A 16,938-nucleotide genomic window follows, 5' to 3' on the forward strand; every position below is an offset into this window, starting at 1 on the left:
ATATTTAAAAAAAAAAAAAAAATCTACTACAAAAAAATGAGTCATTTATGGAGGTTGAAAGTTGCAATTCACAGGGTTTTAGCTTCCTCAAGCAATTAGCGGAGGATAAAACCTCCGCGAATTGCGACTTCCAACCTCTGCAAATTACCCATTTTTTTGTAGTGTTCACTCTTCAATCAGATTTATCATTAATCTACTTTTCAAATGTAATACAATCAATTATTCTAATTATATTCTCAAAATCTAAAACCAAATGGAGAAAGAAAATTTAACACGTAACAAATGAGAGATAATAGAATCTTAAGAAATAAGGCAAACTGTATGCTCCCGATTGTTTTCATCTCATCCTTAAATATTTAATTGAACTTTTAAAAAAAAAAATATTGGATAATATTTATTGCATGAGATAACAAATAAAACCTTAATGAAAAATCGTCAATATATGAATTGATTGACCCGGCTCGTCTACAACTCATCTCCGAAAATCTAGACATAACTCTAATTAATTAATGAAAGTGATATATATATATTGGTCTCCTTGAATTCTTTATCTCTCTTGCTATTAGGTATGGCTAAAAAAATCCTGTGTTCTCATCCCTCCTATATAAACCCATTCTTGAAGACCGCCATTCAATCTCCTTACTTTACTTGGTAATATATAGCCATGAAAGAAAAAAAAGTAGAAGAAAACCGTGTTTCTCTTTATACTCCGTCATCACAAAACCTTCATCTAGTAGAAGAAATTATTAGAAACCAATTAATACTTGATGATGATGACAATCATGTTCTCAAACAATGGGAGAGGCTAGTGGAGGAAGTGGAGGAAATAATAGCATACAAATTCAAGAACCGCGACTTGTTACATCAAGCTTTTACTCATTCTTCCTTTGAAGCAAATTGTGTATCATACGAGAGATTGGAATATATAGGTTAGAAGCAGATCTTGAGCAATTTAATTTTCTATTGGTCTTTCAACTGAATCTATTGCTTTTTTTTATCTTGAATTTCATATACATGACATGATATGCACGATTATACACACATAAACACACACACACACTCTTTTCTTGACCCATGTTATGTGGCACAATTTTATCTTCAAAAATAATAACATGTTCTATAAAAAATAAGTTAATTCTAAACTTATCATTTTTTCTGTAGCTATGTGATTTGTAGCTATCTATAATTTGTTTTAGATTAAATTTTTCGAAAGTCTTTCTTTTCTTTTTAAATTTAGTGCCGAGTCAAATACGCGTAGGGACCACATGTGTGTGTCTATATTCGTTGTGAATACTGACTTTAAATCATGAACTAATATCCGTTGTAGGTGACTCTGTTTTGAATCTGTTAATAGCAAAGGAGCATTATTTTGATTATCCTTATCTACCTCCCGGAAAACTCACAAGGTTGAGAGCAGCCAATGTAGATACGGAGAAACTTGCTAGAGTCGCCATCAAATACAATTTGCATCACTATTTACGTCACAAGAAGCCTTTACTTAAAAGACAAGTAAGTCTATAACAACAAAATCAATTCAATATATATCCTTTAATTTAAGTCCATAAGAAACTCATTTCATTTATACATCTTTTTAATTTGTTTTATGTTTACGATATTCTACTAAAGAGGTAGGTAAATTTGAAAAAAAAAAAAAGTACATGAAATTATTCATTGGTTAGTGTATAGAAATTTCTTGCACGTACAACTTTGAATCATAGCGATTGAACGCGACATTTTCCTAACCTAATAGAGAGTCGAATGATGACTTTGGTAAAAAATAGAACTGTTGACTGTCAAAGAGACCATATAAGTATTTGAAAATATTTTCACTTGAACTTCTTCTTTTACATTTAGTGAGATGATAAAACATAAATATCTATGATTCTGTTTAGATCATAATTTTCAAAAATCTATTTTTCTTTCTTAAACTCTATACTCAATCAGAATACATAATATAAATTAGAATGGGTGGAGTATCAGTTTTGCCTACTAGCTTGTTGTGTTTCACAGGTAGAAGAATTCAGGGATGCAATGCTGGAGTACCCATTACATTCAGCAGGTCTCATTGATCCTCCTAAAGTTCTTGCAGATATAGTTGAATCTTTGATTGGTGCCATCTATATTGACTCCAATTTCTGCATGGATACAACTTGGCAGGTATGGTATAATTTTCAAATTTATACAATATTTATTTATTACATCCTTGGAGGTAATACTATGTATATTTTGATGAAATACTATGTATATTTTGATGACAGGTGGTAAAAGATTTGTTGCAGCCTCTAATCACTCTAGTAGAACTCCAGATTCATCCGGTTACAAAAATTTACGAGTTATGTCAAAAGAATGGACTGAGGGCAGAATTTGTTGATACATGGGAGAAAACCGGAGAGATTGAAGTTTTTGTTGATGGAAAATTTGTAGGGAAGGGAGAATCTAGTGGAAAGAAAATATTTGCACTAAATAGGGCTGCACACAATGCATATTACCAAGTTGTCAGAAATTTGAGTGTTGGAGCCATTGTTGTTGATGATTAGATTACCCTTGTGATGAAACGCAAAGCTGAAATTAGTATTTCATATTATTTGTACTAATGGGAAATCAGTTGTGTCCATTAATCAGAAATGCCTCATTTTTGCTGGTTAAAAGAGTGCGTGTGTCTCTCATTTCTCTTACTTGGTCATCAAGAGTGACAATTGATGGAACAAGCTTAGGATAGTATTGATTAAGGAAAAGGCTTAAGTATGTCATCGAACTATCGAAAATGACTCATTTATGCCACTCGTCAATAGTTTGGCTCATTTATGCCATCATCGTTATCAAAATGATTCATCCATGCTATTTTTCATTAACGCCGGTTTTGCAATACTAGATATGACGTGGCCTTCAATTAGAGCTCCACGTCATTTAATTAAATCAGCCCAATTTAATCTCAGATTATTAAAAAGTCCGACGATACACCCGACCCACCCAAATTCTTTTTAAGCCACAACCATAATCTTATTGGTAAAATTACTCAAATGACTATCTTATGGTAGTTTCCTATCATTTATAGCTACCCTTTTAAATATTACCATTTGTAGCTATGTTTTCCCAAATTAAGGTATTTTTTCGGATGTATTTGATGCGTGTAAATTCATAGAAACATAGTAAAAAAAAAAACATATCCCTTGATTTTAGGCCATAATGGTGAGATCATTTAATTAGTTATTAATTGGTATTTTTTACCATACTCTTCCACAAAATTAGATTTTAGATTTCTTTTCCATAACCGTTTTCTATTCCTTCATCCAATCTTCAACATTCAAACGTAAAAAATCAAAAATTCAAAATTTGAAAATATTTAACAGCCAATGTATTTGAAGTTTTCAATATTGATTTCGTTTTTTATTTACCCATGTATTTGAAGTTTCCAATCAAACTCCATGTATTTTATATTAAATATCATGTATTTGTGTGAGTAACAATTTGCATCACCCATGTATTTAGTGGTAATGTATTTGAAGTTTTCAATATTGATTTCGTTTTTTATTTACCCATGTATTTGATAGCAGAACTAATGTATTTGAAGTTTCCAATCAAACCCCATGTATTTTATATTAAATCTCATGTATTTGTGTGAGTAACAATTTGCATCACCCATGTATTTGATGGGATTAATTTGAACAAAATACATAAATCTATAGAAAACTTACCATGTATTTGCGTCACCCGTGTATTTGAAACTAGATGAACTAATGGAATTAATTTGAACAAAATACACAAATATATAGGAAAAACTTACAAAAATACACCACCAACCACAAAAATTGGTAGTTATATCATAGAACATACACAAATACATATATTTTCGTCTTCTCAAAACCCTAAAAAACTTGTTGATTGGTGAGAATGGAAGTGAAATTTTTGCAGAAGGGGGAAAAGAGAAAGAACACGACTATTTCACTGGGCATTCACAGATTCTTTCCTTTTTAAAAAGGTAAGAATTTATGAAAAAGGAGAGAGAATGTAATGTATATTAAGTGATTAATATTGTTATCATTAAAAGGGGATATAGGATTAGGGGTGCTAATTTTTAGGTGTATTTGTGAAATGGTAATTGAAAGTTACTGTGTAGCTATAATAGTTAAATTAGAAAAGTATTTAGTTATTATTAGTAATTAAAATAAAAGATAGTTATTACCACTAATTATGTATTAGAAGTAGCTATAACGCGTAAAAATTCCAATCTTGTTCCCTCTCCCTCATTCATTATACGATTAATGTAAGTAGTATATTATTAACTGCATTTTCACCTAATTACAAATTAACATTAGTTACCAATGTTGCTGGACAGTGGTTCCATGGTTGTGGGTTAAAAGGAATTTGGGTGGATCGGGTGTATGAGTCGGACTTTTTATTAATTTGGGATTTAAAATTAAGCTAGTTAATTAATTAAATGACGTCGACCTCTAACTAGAGGTCACGTGTCATATCTTGTATTGTACAATCGGTATTAATGAAAAATGGCATGGATGAGCCATTTTGATAACGGAAATAATATAAATGAGTCAAACTATTGACGAGTGACATAAATAAGTCATTTTCAATAGTTTAATGGCAGCCTTTTCCGTGTTAATTACGCGGGCATTCCATATGAATGGAGTAAGACACGGTGCTCCGAGCACGAAGAAACACTTCAATCAGCTTCTCCTTTATATCATGCTTATTCTTTTTTTTTTTCTTTTTTTTAATTATTCAAACATACTCATTTTCCTTTTCTTGAATTTTTACACTACACAATATCCCAATATATTCCATTTAAAAAATAATTCTAATTTGTATGTTTTGCAATTACAAAAAGGCCAAATACATGATGGCCACTTGAAGTCGACACCAATTTGCTAGATAAACACTTTAGCTTTGCTAATAACCATTCAAACCCCTTTGTTTGGCAGAGGTGTGTATTTTGAACATCTATATCCCTGAAATCATGTGTGTAAAACTCACTCTCTACTGACACGTCAAATCGACTAATGAAATAATAACATGTGTTAGTTTTGAAGAAACATAATTGACACTTGTAATTATAAAAATACAATAATTTCAAAAGCAACAGATTTCTTCATTCTGTTCGTGACAAAGGACAGCCCGATGTACTAAACTGCCGCTGTATTTCTGCAGAAGACTATTTCCACGACTCGAACCCGTAACCTCGTAACAATTAGGCATTTATTGCGACGACCAATTATTGCTAGCATCATTACCTATAAAACGATGTACTTCTTTATCTTGTACAAAATAGAGCACAACACCACCAATATCTCGAGTCCGCAACTTAAATGACCTCAAAAATGGGATTTTGATCCAAAATAACCCAAACAAAATTAGTGCGCAATAGCAGTTAACTGTGACGGCTACAGTTAAGTCCTATTGCGCATTAATTTTGTACGCAATAGGGGTTAGTTTTATTTTTCCCACACTTTGTATAATTTCAAAAGTTTTGAAATTCACATTTTTTCCATACTTTGATTAGAGATTAGTCATGTCTCGGAACTCCGGAATATTAATATTTTATATAGAACCTGATATCTTTTTCTGCGAACAATAATGTAGGCTCAATACATCAAGTATACCTAAAAGTTTGGATCGTCATTTTAGGAGTAGTAAAGTGCCCCGAAGTAAGTTTTGTTTGGAAACTTATTATCGTTAGGTTTAAGTGTTATTTTATAAGGTTTTGATTTAAGCGTTTTATTATTTAGTCAAGGAATTACTTTATTTCGAATATGTCGAAATTTGTTTCATAATTAATTTAGGATGTCGCACGAGTTATTAATAAACAATAATAAAGACTAAGATAGCTTATTATTATTAAGAAAATAATACCCAAAAATATATAATATTAACATAAAATGTGCAATTTATTTACATATACACAATATCTAATGTGTCCACATGTGGGAGCCTTTATAGTAACCTTAGGTCCCACATGTGGGAACCTTTAGAGTAACCCTAGGCCTAAGGCGATCCCCCCACCACCCTCATCATTGTCTCCATCCCCATTCTTCTTCTTAATAATAGGATGCTTTATGTCATGAGCATCCTTACTTCCCTTCCTTGCGCCCTTGAGCATAATATGCTTCTTCTGGAGTCTACGTGCGCTATGTAAGGTCAGAATCTCATCAACATCAGGAGACAGGTCCATCTCATCAGGAGATGGGTCCACATGCACAGAAAGATGAACCTAAAATAACATATAAATAATTAGTATTAATTATAATTTAGATTTAATTAATACATTAACTTTTGGTAAAAAATCAAACATGTGCGTCGACGGGCTCCTGAGAGGGCTCCTCAACTGGCTCCTTACCAGTCTTCAGAGGGGGCTCCTGAGCGGGCCCCGGAGCCGGAGCTGTAGATAGTGCTGGAGCTGGATCTTAAGAAATGAAAAATTATATAATGATTAGTATAAGCATTTTAATTTGTTATAATAATTATTTTAAATACTTACATCCTGGCTCTGGAACATGTTGAAGTCCATGAATGTGTAGTCATACTCCAACTCCTTGCCACTCTGTAGATTACGAGCTGGTCGCTCACCTTATGAATGACGAACTGGATACTTGGCAGACACTGATGCCTCTACTGATCTCCAGTCTATGTGATCTGAATATAGCTCTGCCGGCGTATATAGAGGTGGCAACAGTCAGGAAAAAGTCAACAAGTGCTCTGAAGTCGACAGATGTTGCTGGGCTAGAGTGAGAACGGTAGCATGCTCGTCAGGCTCATCTCCTAGACAGAGGCCTCCATCGCCACCATCTCATCCACTAGCCCCCTCTGGCCCACCCCCTCTATCCCTACCTCTCGGCCACCATCCCCTCTGGCCCCACCCTTTCTGATACCCCCTTCCCCGCCTCCCTTTTTGCCACCACCACATTTATCACCACTGCCTCCACGAGCACGAGCATGACCACAATCACCCAATGCCTGATACGAGAGCTCTGGAATACGCTCATGGATACGTCCGAGCCCTTGCGACTATCGTGTACCACTATCGGCTAGCTCAACGATCCGGGCTACAAATCCCACTGTCTTGGGGGAATCCATATGGTCCATGCCTACCCAGTGTATTATCTGTACGGTCTGCAGCTGTATTTGTTTGCAAATATTAATGATTAAATAAATTTGTAACGCAATATATAAGACTATTAATTAAGTTTAAGTGGGGTAAACTTACCAACGCCTCATACTGTCCCGTGAGTGCTGCATATCCTCGACCATCTGGATGACGCATCTTGGGGCTGCCAATCAAGCTGTATGTGATTTGCCGGTACCACTTCATGTACTCTAGGATAAGAGTCGTATGTCTGACCACCGCTAGCATCCCTATCCTATGATCCTAACGATGGATCTGCTCCTGCATAAAGGCCAGATATGTAGGAGTGACGGCCGCACGATCGTCCTGCGTATAATGGTCGTACTCCTAAAGGACCGGCTCAGGTATGTCACGACCCGACTAGGGGCCATGACGGGTACCCGGGGCTAACCACCGAGCACCACTCATTCTATTACTCATCGTACTTATTAAGCATACATTCATTAATAATCATATACTCATAATCATAGGAGAACCATTTTTCATTTGGAAACATAATTACTTTTATATACATAAGCCCTTCGGCTATCAAAATAATACATATATACAATAGTAACATCGTGAGACCATACTACCCACACATGCGTATCTACGAGCCTCTACTAGAGGACTAGACATATGGACAGGACAAGACCCCGTCGTGCCCAAAATACATATATGTATATATATATATATATATATATATATATATATATATATATATATATATATATATATATATATATATATATATATATATATATATATACACACACAAAAGAATCAACCAAATAGCACCTCCGGAATAATGGAGTGCTCCTGTAAATCTGCTGATGGCTCCTATGGATCTGCACCGTCTCCTTGCCTACCTGTGGGCATGAACACAGCGTCCAAAAGAAACGGACGTCAATACGAATATTGTACTGAGTATGTAGGCATGAATGAAATGAACATGATAGGGAAATCATAAGTCATAAGATGAAGATAAAACCTGTGTAACTTTTAAGGGTGGATACATTTCATACATACATCATATATATAATCATAGTACATGTATCATCATAACACATACATTGTCGTGTCATATAAATCATCATCGTTAACCCGCGTCCGGGTAACCATCATATGCCGCCCACTAGTGGTCATCATGCCCAGCCCTCTAGGCTTGGTGTAAATATAGCAGCCCGCCTTAGCGGTGACATGCCCGACCATTTAGGCATGGTGGAATCATACGCAGCCCGCCTTCGCGGTGACATGCCCGGCCAACTAGGCACGGTGGAATCGTATCGTCATGTAATCAATCATAAACTCATCATTATTACACATCTCATAGGCATATCATAATCTTATCATAACTTAACATCATCATACATTCATCATTAATCCTACATTAGAACTGGGAGGTAACCATGGCTATGTCGAGGTGACATAAGGTCGCGAACCCCCGACTACGTTATGGAGTGATCATAATCGTCATGTCTCGCCTTGGAGGGACTAGCATTTTAAGGTGAGTGTACACAAGGAAAATCATCAATGAAACTACACTTGGGATCATTAGTTTCATGGACATCTTATATTACTCTAAGATTCTTCATACTTATATTCATCATCATCATTAACATGCTCATATCGTATCTCCTTTCTTTATCATGTGCATAGGTGGCTTCTTATAGTCATAGACTCATAATTTCCGTTATTTAGGAAGATCGTGGAAAATTAGGAAGATTCATGCCTTAGAAGGAAAGGATTAGCCTTACATACCTTTTTGATTAGCTACTCTATCGCTTGAACGCTCCTCTCCAATATTCACGTTTCTACCTTCAAAAGAGTTCATACTCATATTAGATAGTCGATAACATAAGCGCGTTTTAACTAAGCTAGAGAAATTTGAGCAACATCTCCTTTATTTATACTACTTTATCCATATCATATATTAACTCCCAAATGTCAATAACAACATTCATAATATCATCATCAATAACTTTTATCAAACTCATCATTATCTAATTCCCACAATTTCTTCTCAAGGTCATCCATAATCATAATCATAATACAACGTTACATTCATTCTCATCTAATGTTTCTATCATGCTCTTGACATCATTCATAACGTGATTACAATCCTAATCATATCAATATTCATGATTCATTCCAAACTATTACTCAAAAATAACACTATTCCCACTTTCATGACCCATTTCTTATACCCTTCCACAATCCAAGTGTCTCAACTTTTCAACACCTTAAATAACATGTAAATACCATAAAACTTACCTTAGATAGTGTAGAAATAAACCTTGAGTTGAAATACCTCTCTTGCACCAAAACCCTAGTTCACTTCCATTGATATTCCTTGGCTTGGATGAACTTTAATGTGTTTCTTACACTTGATTTTTGTGGGTTTGATGAAATTGATCATCAATTTCTCTTGGGTTCTTGTATATGAAGTGTGTGGAAGTTTCTAGAGAAGTCTTGAGTTGTGGAGAATGAAAAATGAAATGAAAATAATGAACTTGGGTGCTCTTTTTATAAATTAAAAATCTGTCCCGACGAAATTATACGGACACTTATACGGTCCGTATAAATTTATACGGTCCATATAAGTGACCATGAAATTGCTTCAGCAACCATCCCTTTCTGTGTCAATTTGACGGCACATTATACAGTCCGTATAAATTTATACGGTCCGTATAAGTGACCGTGAAATCACCCCGTCAACTTCTCACTTCTGTGTTCATTTAACGGTACATTATACGGTCCGTATAATTTTATACGGTCGGTATAAGTGACCGTATAATCCCATCAGTGAGGGACTTCACTGTGACGATTCTGCGATCCATTATATGGACCGTATAACATTATACGGACCGTATAATCGGCCGTAGAACCCATCTTTTCTCCGATCTTGTTCTCATCACTTCGTTTGATCTCCAATCCTTATGGAACCTTCTTGATACTTGTTTAACACCTCATTAACGATCTAAGGGACGTTATAATTCTTCTCCAAGGCACTATTAAATCATCATTAACTTGTTACTCGTAAATCCTTTCCGACCCACAACATATACCTTGCTTTCCTTAACAACTTTCGTTTCTCACCTCAAATGTCTTTGAAATCTTATTTAAAATCATCAAACGTTATTTATTACTTACTAAAACATCGTATATGTCGTGCCCTTCGTTAGTTTATTCACTGTACGTTCACGGAAAATTTTACGAGGTGTAACAAGGTATATCTTGTACATGCCCGAACTATCGTAAGACGTGGTAGGGTGCATTATCCTCGACAATATCCATGTGTGTCAAGAGACACCGCGACCTCTACATGGGCTTACCAGCCCTACAAAACGCCAGTAACTAATCCAAAATTTGATCATACAACCTCCATATAAAAAACTGTACAAAAATGAATTAGTAAACAATAAAAGACAATTAATAGTAAAACAATAAAATAATAATACAAAATCAAAAAAACTTACCATGTTCGTCATCATACGATCTAGGTGATCCTTGAACGGAAGAAGACTGTGGTACGTATCCACATCTCAAATTATGCCTCCCGTCCATCTCCGTGCGCATGCCCTCAGCAATGAAGTCAGGCTGAGGCTGAGTAGCTATGGGCTGAAAAGCCTCATCCTAGACCGTGGCTGAAAAGCCTCATCCTAGACCACACCCATATCTGAAAGGGTCATTAAAAAAATATTTTATTAGTCATTGTTTCAAAAAGATATATTAAGAATAAAATTACACATATTTAAATATATTACCTGAGGAGCGTGTGAAATCTAGAGACATCCCTATGGACGCCTCTAGACGCTCTACATAATGCTCGACATAGGTAAGCTAGAACAGCAGCGCCCCAGCTATAACATCTCAACTCGCCCAGATCATCCAAAAATAGCAAATACCTTAAGTTCACACGTGAACCTGATGTGTTCGGGAACAAGATACCCCAGAATATAATGAGTAAGTACAAACTACATGAGGTGTGCCGTCTACAATAGAATGCTCGATTTCTAAGAGGCGCAAGTGAGCACAGAGGGAAATCATCGACATCCGAGTCTGTCCCCATATCTCACCCTCCCCGGGCATGTAATCAGTGAGCCTAATCAACTCCTTCCGATACGACGGCGGCGGCTGAGACTCCTCAATGTATAACGAGCACCCATCTACCTGTAGCCAATACATGACATTCACATCCTGAAGCGTGATAGTGAGTGACCTCACCAATGCGGAGATGAAATGTGTGGATCTCCGGTTGCCATCGCTCAACCATGGCCGTCACAACAGCCCTATCATGCTGTACCCAACCAGTAGAGACACAATGGTAGATACCACCCCGATAAAGTATATCTAAGACACGAGGATGTGGGTGCTGAGCCCCTAAAAGATCCCACGCATATTCTGTCCTACGGGGACGGAGAAGCGTACTGGAATCTATCAACTCATCCCATAACAGCAGGGACCTATGAGTAGCCTACTAATAAAGTACTAATGGATCGAAGGGCCCTAGATGAAGGTTGGGATCCATGGAGGTATCGTATCTATATTAATAATATTTAATTAATCATTAACATGTAATGTTAATTATGTAATCCTTTATCGAAAAAATATACTAACTAACTAATCCTTTTAACCAGAAATTATATTAACTATCTAAATTTATTAATTAATTATTATACTAACTACAATTAACTAACTAATATTATATTAATGATATTTTTAATCCTAAACTGAGGATTTTCAATCCTAAACTAAGGATTAACTATTTCTAATTAATAATTGTTAATTAATTATTATACTAACTACAATTAACTAACTAATGTTATATTAATGATATTTTTAATCCTAAACTAAGGATGTTCAATCCTAAACTAAGGATTAACTATTTCTAATTAATTATTATACTAACTACAATTAACTAACAAATACTTATAATATTAAGAATTAACTATTTCTAATTAACCATTGATAATTAACTAGATAACCAATTAGCACATTAACACATAAAATTAGATAACTAATTAGCACGTAAAATTAGATAATTAATTAGCAAATAAAATTAGATTAACACATACAATTAGACAACTAATTAGCACATTAATAATTATCATGGATTAAAAAAATATAAAAAAAAATTAACAATTATATAATTAGCAAATAAAGATATTATTAGGAGATTAGTATATTTTCCTATAATCAAACAATTAACAAATCATTAACAAATAATTTAAAATTAACAAATCAGTAACAAATAACAAACAATTAACAAATTAAAAAAATAAAAAATCTAAAAAGGGGCTTGATGGACAGCCCTAATGCGCGCCAAAATAATGCATAATTTTTTTTTCCGAAATCCGCGACTATTAAACATTAATCATGCTTAGGATAATAATATATTTAACAATGTAATTGCAAAATTCATAGTAAAATACCTCAATAAAAGGTTGTTTTTGAGTTTTTAAAATCGAGTTTTATGGCTCTTTATTTCGAAATCCAAGCTTTGAAACTTGTTCGTTGACTTGAATATACCGAGAATACTGACTTTCGTGTTAAAAAATGACACGAAAATGACACTTTTGGAACGTGGGGCCTCATAAATCGTTTGTTAATGGCAAAAAATGTAGGGGGGACCGATCGGGTGGGGAAGACTGTCAAGTGTTTTATTAAATCCCTATTACGCACAAATTTTGTGTGCAATTGAACTTAACGGTGACCATTACCATTAACTGCTATTGCGCACAAAATTTGTCCACAAAATGCACTTTTATAATTTTTATTTTTTATTTTTGTGAGTTATTTTGGACCAAAATCTCACTTTTGAGATCATTTAAGTTGCGGACTCCCAATATCTCATCCAAAGATATTGGAACTGAACTCCGGAAAAAGTCCCCGGTGAAGCACCAGAACATTTCAATGGCTAATTAGAGATTGATACGAAAACCAATGCCTCTCCTCCTGGATCATCAATAAACTTGATGATGGGAGGTTATATGATTTTGGAGTACATTAGGGAGCATTTGAATTATGTGGCATTAGGATTTTTGTCATGACTTTATGTGCAGTTTCTAGTGAAGAGGTTCTCTGGCAGTCCTTTGAGAGGAAAGGGAGTGGGTGGCACAGCTCCCGAGTTCAGTCATTTTGAGCTTTGGGTCCACTTTTCCCAAAATGATCCTTCTCTTAATTTTGAAAGGGTATTTTGATTTGTGTGGGAGACACTACTAAAAAAAATAGGTTTTACCGACTTCAAAAAATGGCTATTTCCGACCTCATGAGGTCGGTTTTGACCAAAAACCGACCTCAAAATTAGGTTGGAAAATAGTGGGTCGGAATTATTACCGACCTCATGAAAAATAAAGTTATAATAATTATCATTTAAAAATAAAGTTATAATAATTATCATCAAATAAATTTTCGACCTAGTGAGGTCGGTATATTATTTTTTCAAATTTTGGTACAATATTACCGACCTCATGAGGTCGGTTTATTTTTTAAAAAATTAAAAAATAAATATTATGACTTTACCGACCTCATAAGGTCAGTTTTTTTCCGACCTCAACCGAGGTCGATTTTTTGAGGTCGGTAAAACCTGTTTTTTAGTAGTGAGGGTGACATGATTCTCGAGGCAATTGGGTGAGTATCAGAGAAGAAAGACTAAATTAAGGTTCTCAAGTTGAAATAAGGAATAGGTTTGACCAAAGTCAACATCTAGGTTAACGAATTCGGCTTCGAGCTCTGACAATTCTGATAGGTCCATGATTTATTTTATGACTTAGTTAGATGGTTGAGAAGGATCCCGAGGGGCTCGGGAGTGTTTTCAATACTTGGTTAAGAAACTAGTTAAGTTTTGTTTTTTTAAAGCTATCACCATGGTTATGATCCCAATGGTGTGGGGGGTTAGGCTAGACCCCTACCATGTCAATTGATCACAAAACAATTACATGTTAGAGGGGGACATGGACCAAAACCTCTAACCAAAGTCAAGTACATGTTATGTTCCAAAAAGAAAGGAAGGATTAAGCCTATACATTATCCTTCTCTAGCAAAAATATATACTCTCAACTTACAAAGAAATTACATTTGTCATATCTCCTTCTCATTGAGGGGAACCTCCATTTGTCTAGTTGAATTAAACCTTTAACTTCCTTTGGGATTTGTTGAAAGGAGGTATACAAGGTTTCATTTCCACTAGTTGATGTGAGTTTTGCCAAGTAATCAGCAATGGTATTAGCTTCTCTATAATAGTGAATGAATTCCACTGCTTCATTTTTCTCTTATAACTTTTTGAATGATGTTTTTCAATCTCTTGTTAGCAGTGGTCTTTTTTATGAGCATATCACTGATGATTTTAGAATCCATTTCTATGATAATGTTGTTGAATCCATTAACTTTACACCAGTTAACAGCAAATTCAACAACTTTTACTTCCGAGTAGTTGCTGTTGTAGCAGTCCACTGGTTTGGAAAAGGCTATACAAAATTCACCATTGCTATCCCTTATAATACCACCTATACCAGCTTTGTTTTTGCTTTTGAAATAACTGCCATCAACATTCACCTTCAAAATTCCTTGGGCAGGGGAGTGCCAGCTGACCTGAGTGATTATCATAGCAGGCTGGAATTTTTCAATGTTCTCACAGATCTTCGGCAAGCTTCCTGTTAGGATGCAGTTGGGAAACCGCTGATTCACTGCTACTTTAATGTTCTAGATAATTTGGTATTCCATCTTCCTTTTATCCATCTTTCTTTGATCATCATATTTACAAGAGGTCCACTGTTTCCATAGCTCCCAACAAATACATATGGGGGCAATTTGAAGTATTAGCTTATGGACATCATTGCTGCTCTTGTGATTTCTCCAATTCTGTACCGTCCTTGTAATGTGACCTGAGTGGTAGGTTATGCCAAGAGGTGCTCCAATGTATCTCCAAATATATTTGGCAGCTTGACCATGAGTGAAGGTGTGGTTTATGTAGTTGACCGCCGAATTAGAGCAGCAGTAGCAAACATCATTAGAATAAATGCCCATTTTGTTTAAAGCTTCATTGAATGGCAGCTTCCCATGATAAAGTCTCCATACAAGAAAGGACATCTTGAACGGGATAGCTTTATGCCAAATGTTGCTTAAAAACTCATTCTTAGTACTCTTTTTCCTGGTTATATGCCAAGCAGTACTGTTCTCATAATTCCCATGTTCAGTGCAATCCCAAATAGGATCATCCTCCTGATATTCAGGGCCTATATCCATCATCATAATTTCTTGAACAATGTTTGGGGGAAGAAGGCATGTGACGGTTCTTTGATCCCATTTTCTGTCAAGCATGAAGTCCTTGGCATTTAAGAGAGCCAATAAACCTTCACAATAGACACCAGGAACAAGAGCCAATGGCCCACGATTAGTCCAAATGTCCCACCAAAAATTACTATTCCCTACATTGATAGTCCATTTAATATGCTCTTCTGCCTTAATTCTGGCCCAGACAAGATTTTTCCGACCTTGTGAATCACCAGTTATCCACTTCTTCTGGCTGATATGTTTGTAAGAGCAATATTTCCCTTTCATAAAATCAGCCCATAAGGACTGTTTAGTCCTTATTCTCCACCATCTTTTTATTGAAAGAGTGTTAGAGATGTCAAACATACTTCTAATTCGAACACCTCCTTCTTCTTTGGGGTAGCATAAATTTTCCCAAGAACTCCAATGGAATTTCCTTTTCTCTATGGAGGATCCCCAACAAAATCTGGCCATATGTTTTTCAATAAGATTAATGGTGCCTTTGGGAGGGTTAAGATCTGATAAAGTGTAAGTAGGCAGAGATTGAAGAACACTTTTGATTAAGACAGTTCTCCCACCTATAGACAACATTTTACCCTGCCAGCCATTCATTCTCTTAGCCATTTTAGTAACCATGGAATCAAAGTACTCAATCTTCTTTCTACCAGAGTAAATAGGGCAACCCAAGTAAGTGAAAGGAAAGGATTTCTCCAAATCACCAGTGCATTGTCTCAGTCTATTTATTCTATAAGGACTAGACTTAGCACAAGGAATGAAGAAACTCTTGCTTTCATTCACTTTTTGGCCAGAGGCCTTTTCATAATTTCTGATATTTCTCATGATAAGCTTTACAAATTTAGAGTTCCCACTAGTGAAAATGACAATGTCATCTGCATAAGCTAGGTGGTTGATCTGTGGGCCCCTCTTATTCATGGAAAAAGGAATAAAATTACTGTTGTTGAAGAGCTTATTCAGGGATCTAGATAAAACTTCAGCTGCTAGGATAAATAAGTGCCATCAGGGCCAGCACTGCTTTCAGCATTCATGCTAAAGATAGTATTTTTAATTTCCTCTTCCATTGGCATAGCATTGAGCAGGACATTATCATCATCAGTAATAAGAGTAGGAATGCAATTGATAATTCTGTGATCATTCTCCTGATAGTTAAGGTTAAAGAAGTTCTTGAAGTGTTTGATAGCAGCTCTAGAAATCTTCTCATCACCTTCAATCCATTTACCACTCGTGTTCTTGATTCTGTGTAGGTGAAGTTTCCTTCTTCTATCTCTCAAGACACTATGAAAGTATCTTGAGTTATAGTCTCCCTCCTTGAACCAATTTGTCTGAGTTTTTTGCCTCAATAGATTATCTTGCAGTCCCAACCATCTACTATATTCAGCATACCTTTATTAAGCTCTTCTCTATCATGACCAGTGTTGTTTTGAAGGTCCATATCTTCCAGAATTAGCATTTTGGCCTCCCAATTATTCACCTCGTCATTGATGTCACCAATACTTTCCTTTGACCACTGGCTTAGTCTCTTACTAAGCAGT

At 35.4% G+C, this 16,938-nt stretch overlaps 1 protein-coding gene across 1 annotated transcript; it reads left to right on the forward strand.

Moving 5' to 3' along the window:
* The first annotated feature begins 535 nt into the window (after positions 1-535).
* Positions 536-2,648, forward strand: LOC132618494 (ribonuclease 3-like protein 3). Its single transcript, XM_060333530.1, has 4 exons — positions 536-929; positions 1,328-1,509; positions 2,011-2,157; positions 2,259-2,648. The coding sequence occupies exons 1-4, from the start codon at positions 665-667 to the stop codon at positions 2,535-2,537; spliced, it is 873 nt and encodes a 290-aa protein (XP_060189513.1). The 5' UTR covers positions 536-664; the 3' UTR covers positions 2,538-2,648.
* Positions 2,649-16,938: the final 14,290 nt, after the last annotated feature.

This window comes from Lycium barbarum, chromosome 11 (assembly GCF_019175385.1).
Source record: "Lycium barbarum isolate Lr01 chromosome 11, ASM1917538v2, whole genome shotgun sequence".
Lineage (NCBI taxonomy): Eukaryota > Viridiplantae > Streptophyta > Magnoliopsida > Solanales > Solanaceae > Lycium > Lycium barbarum.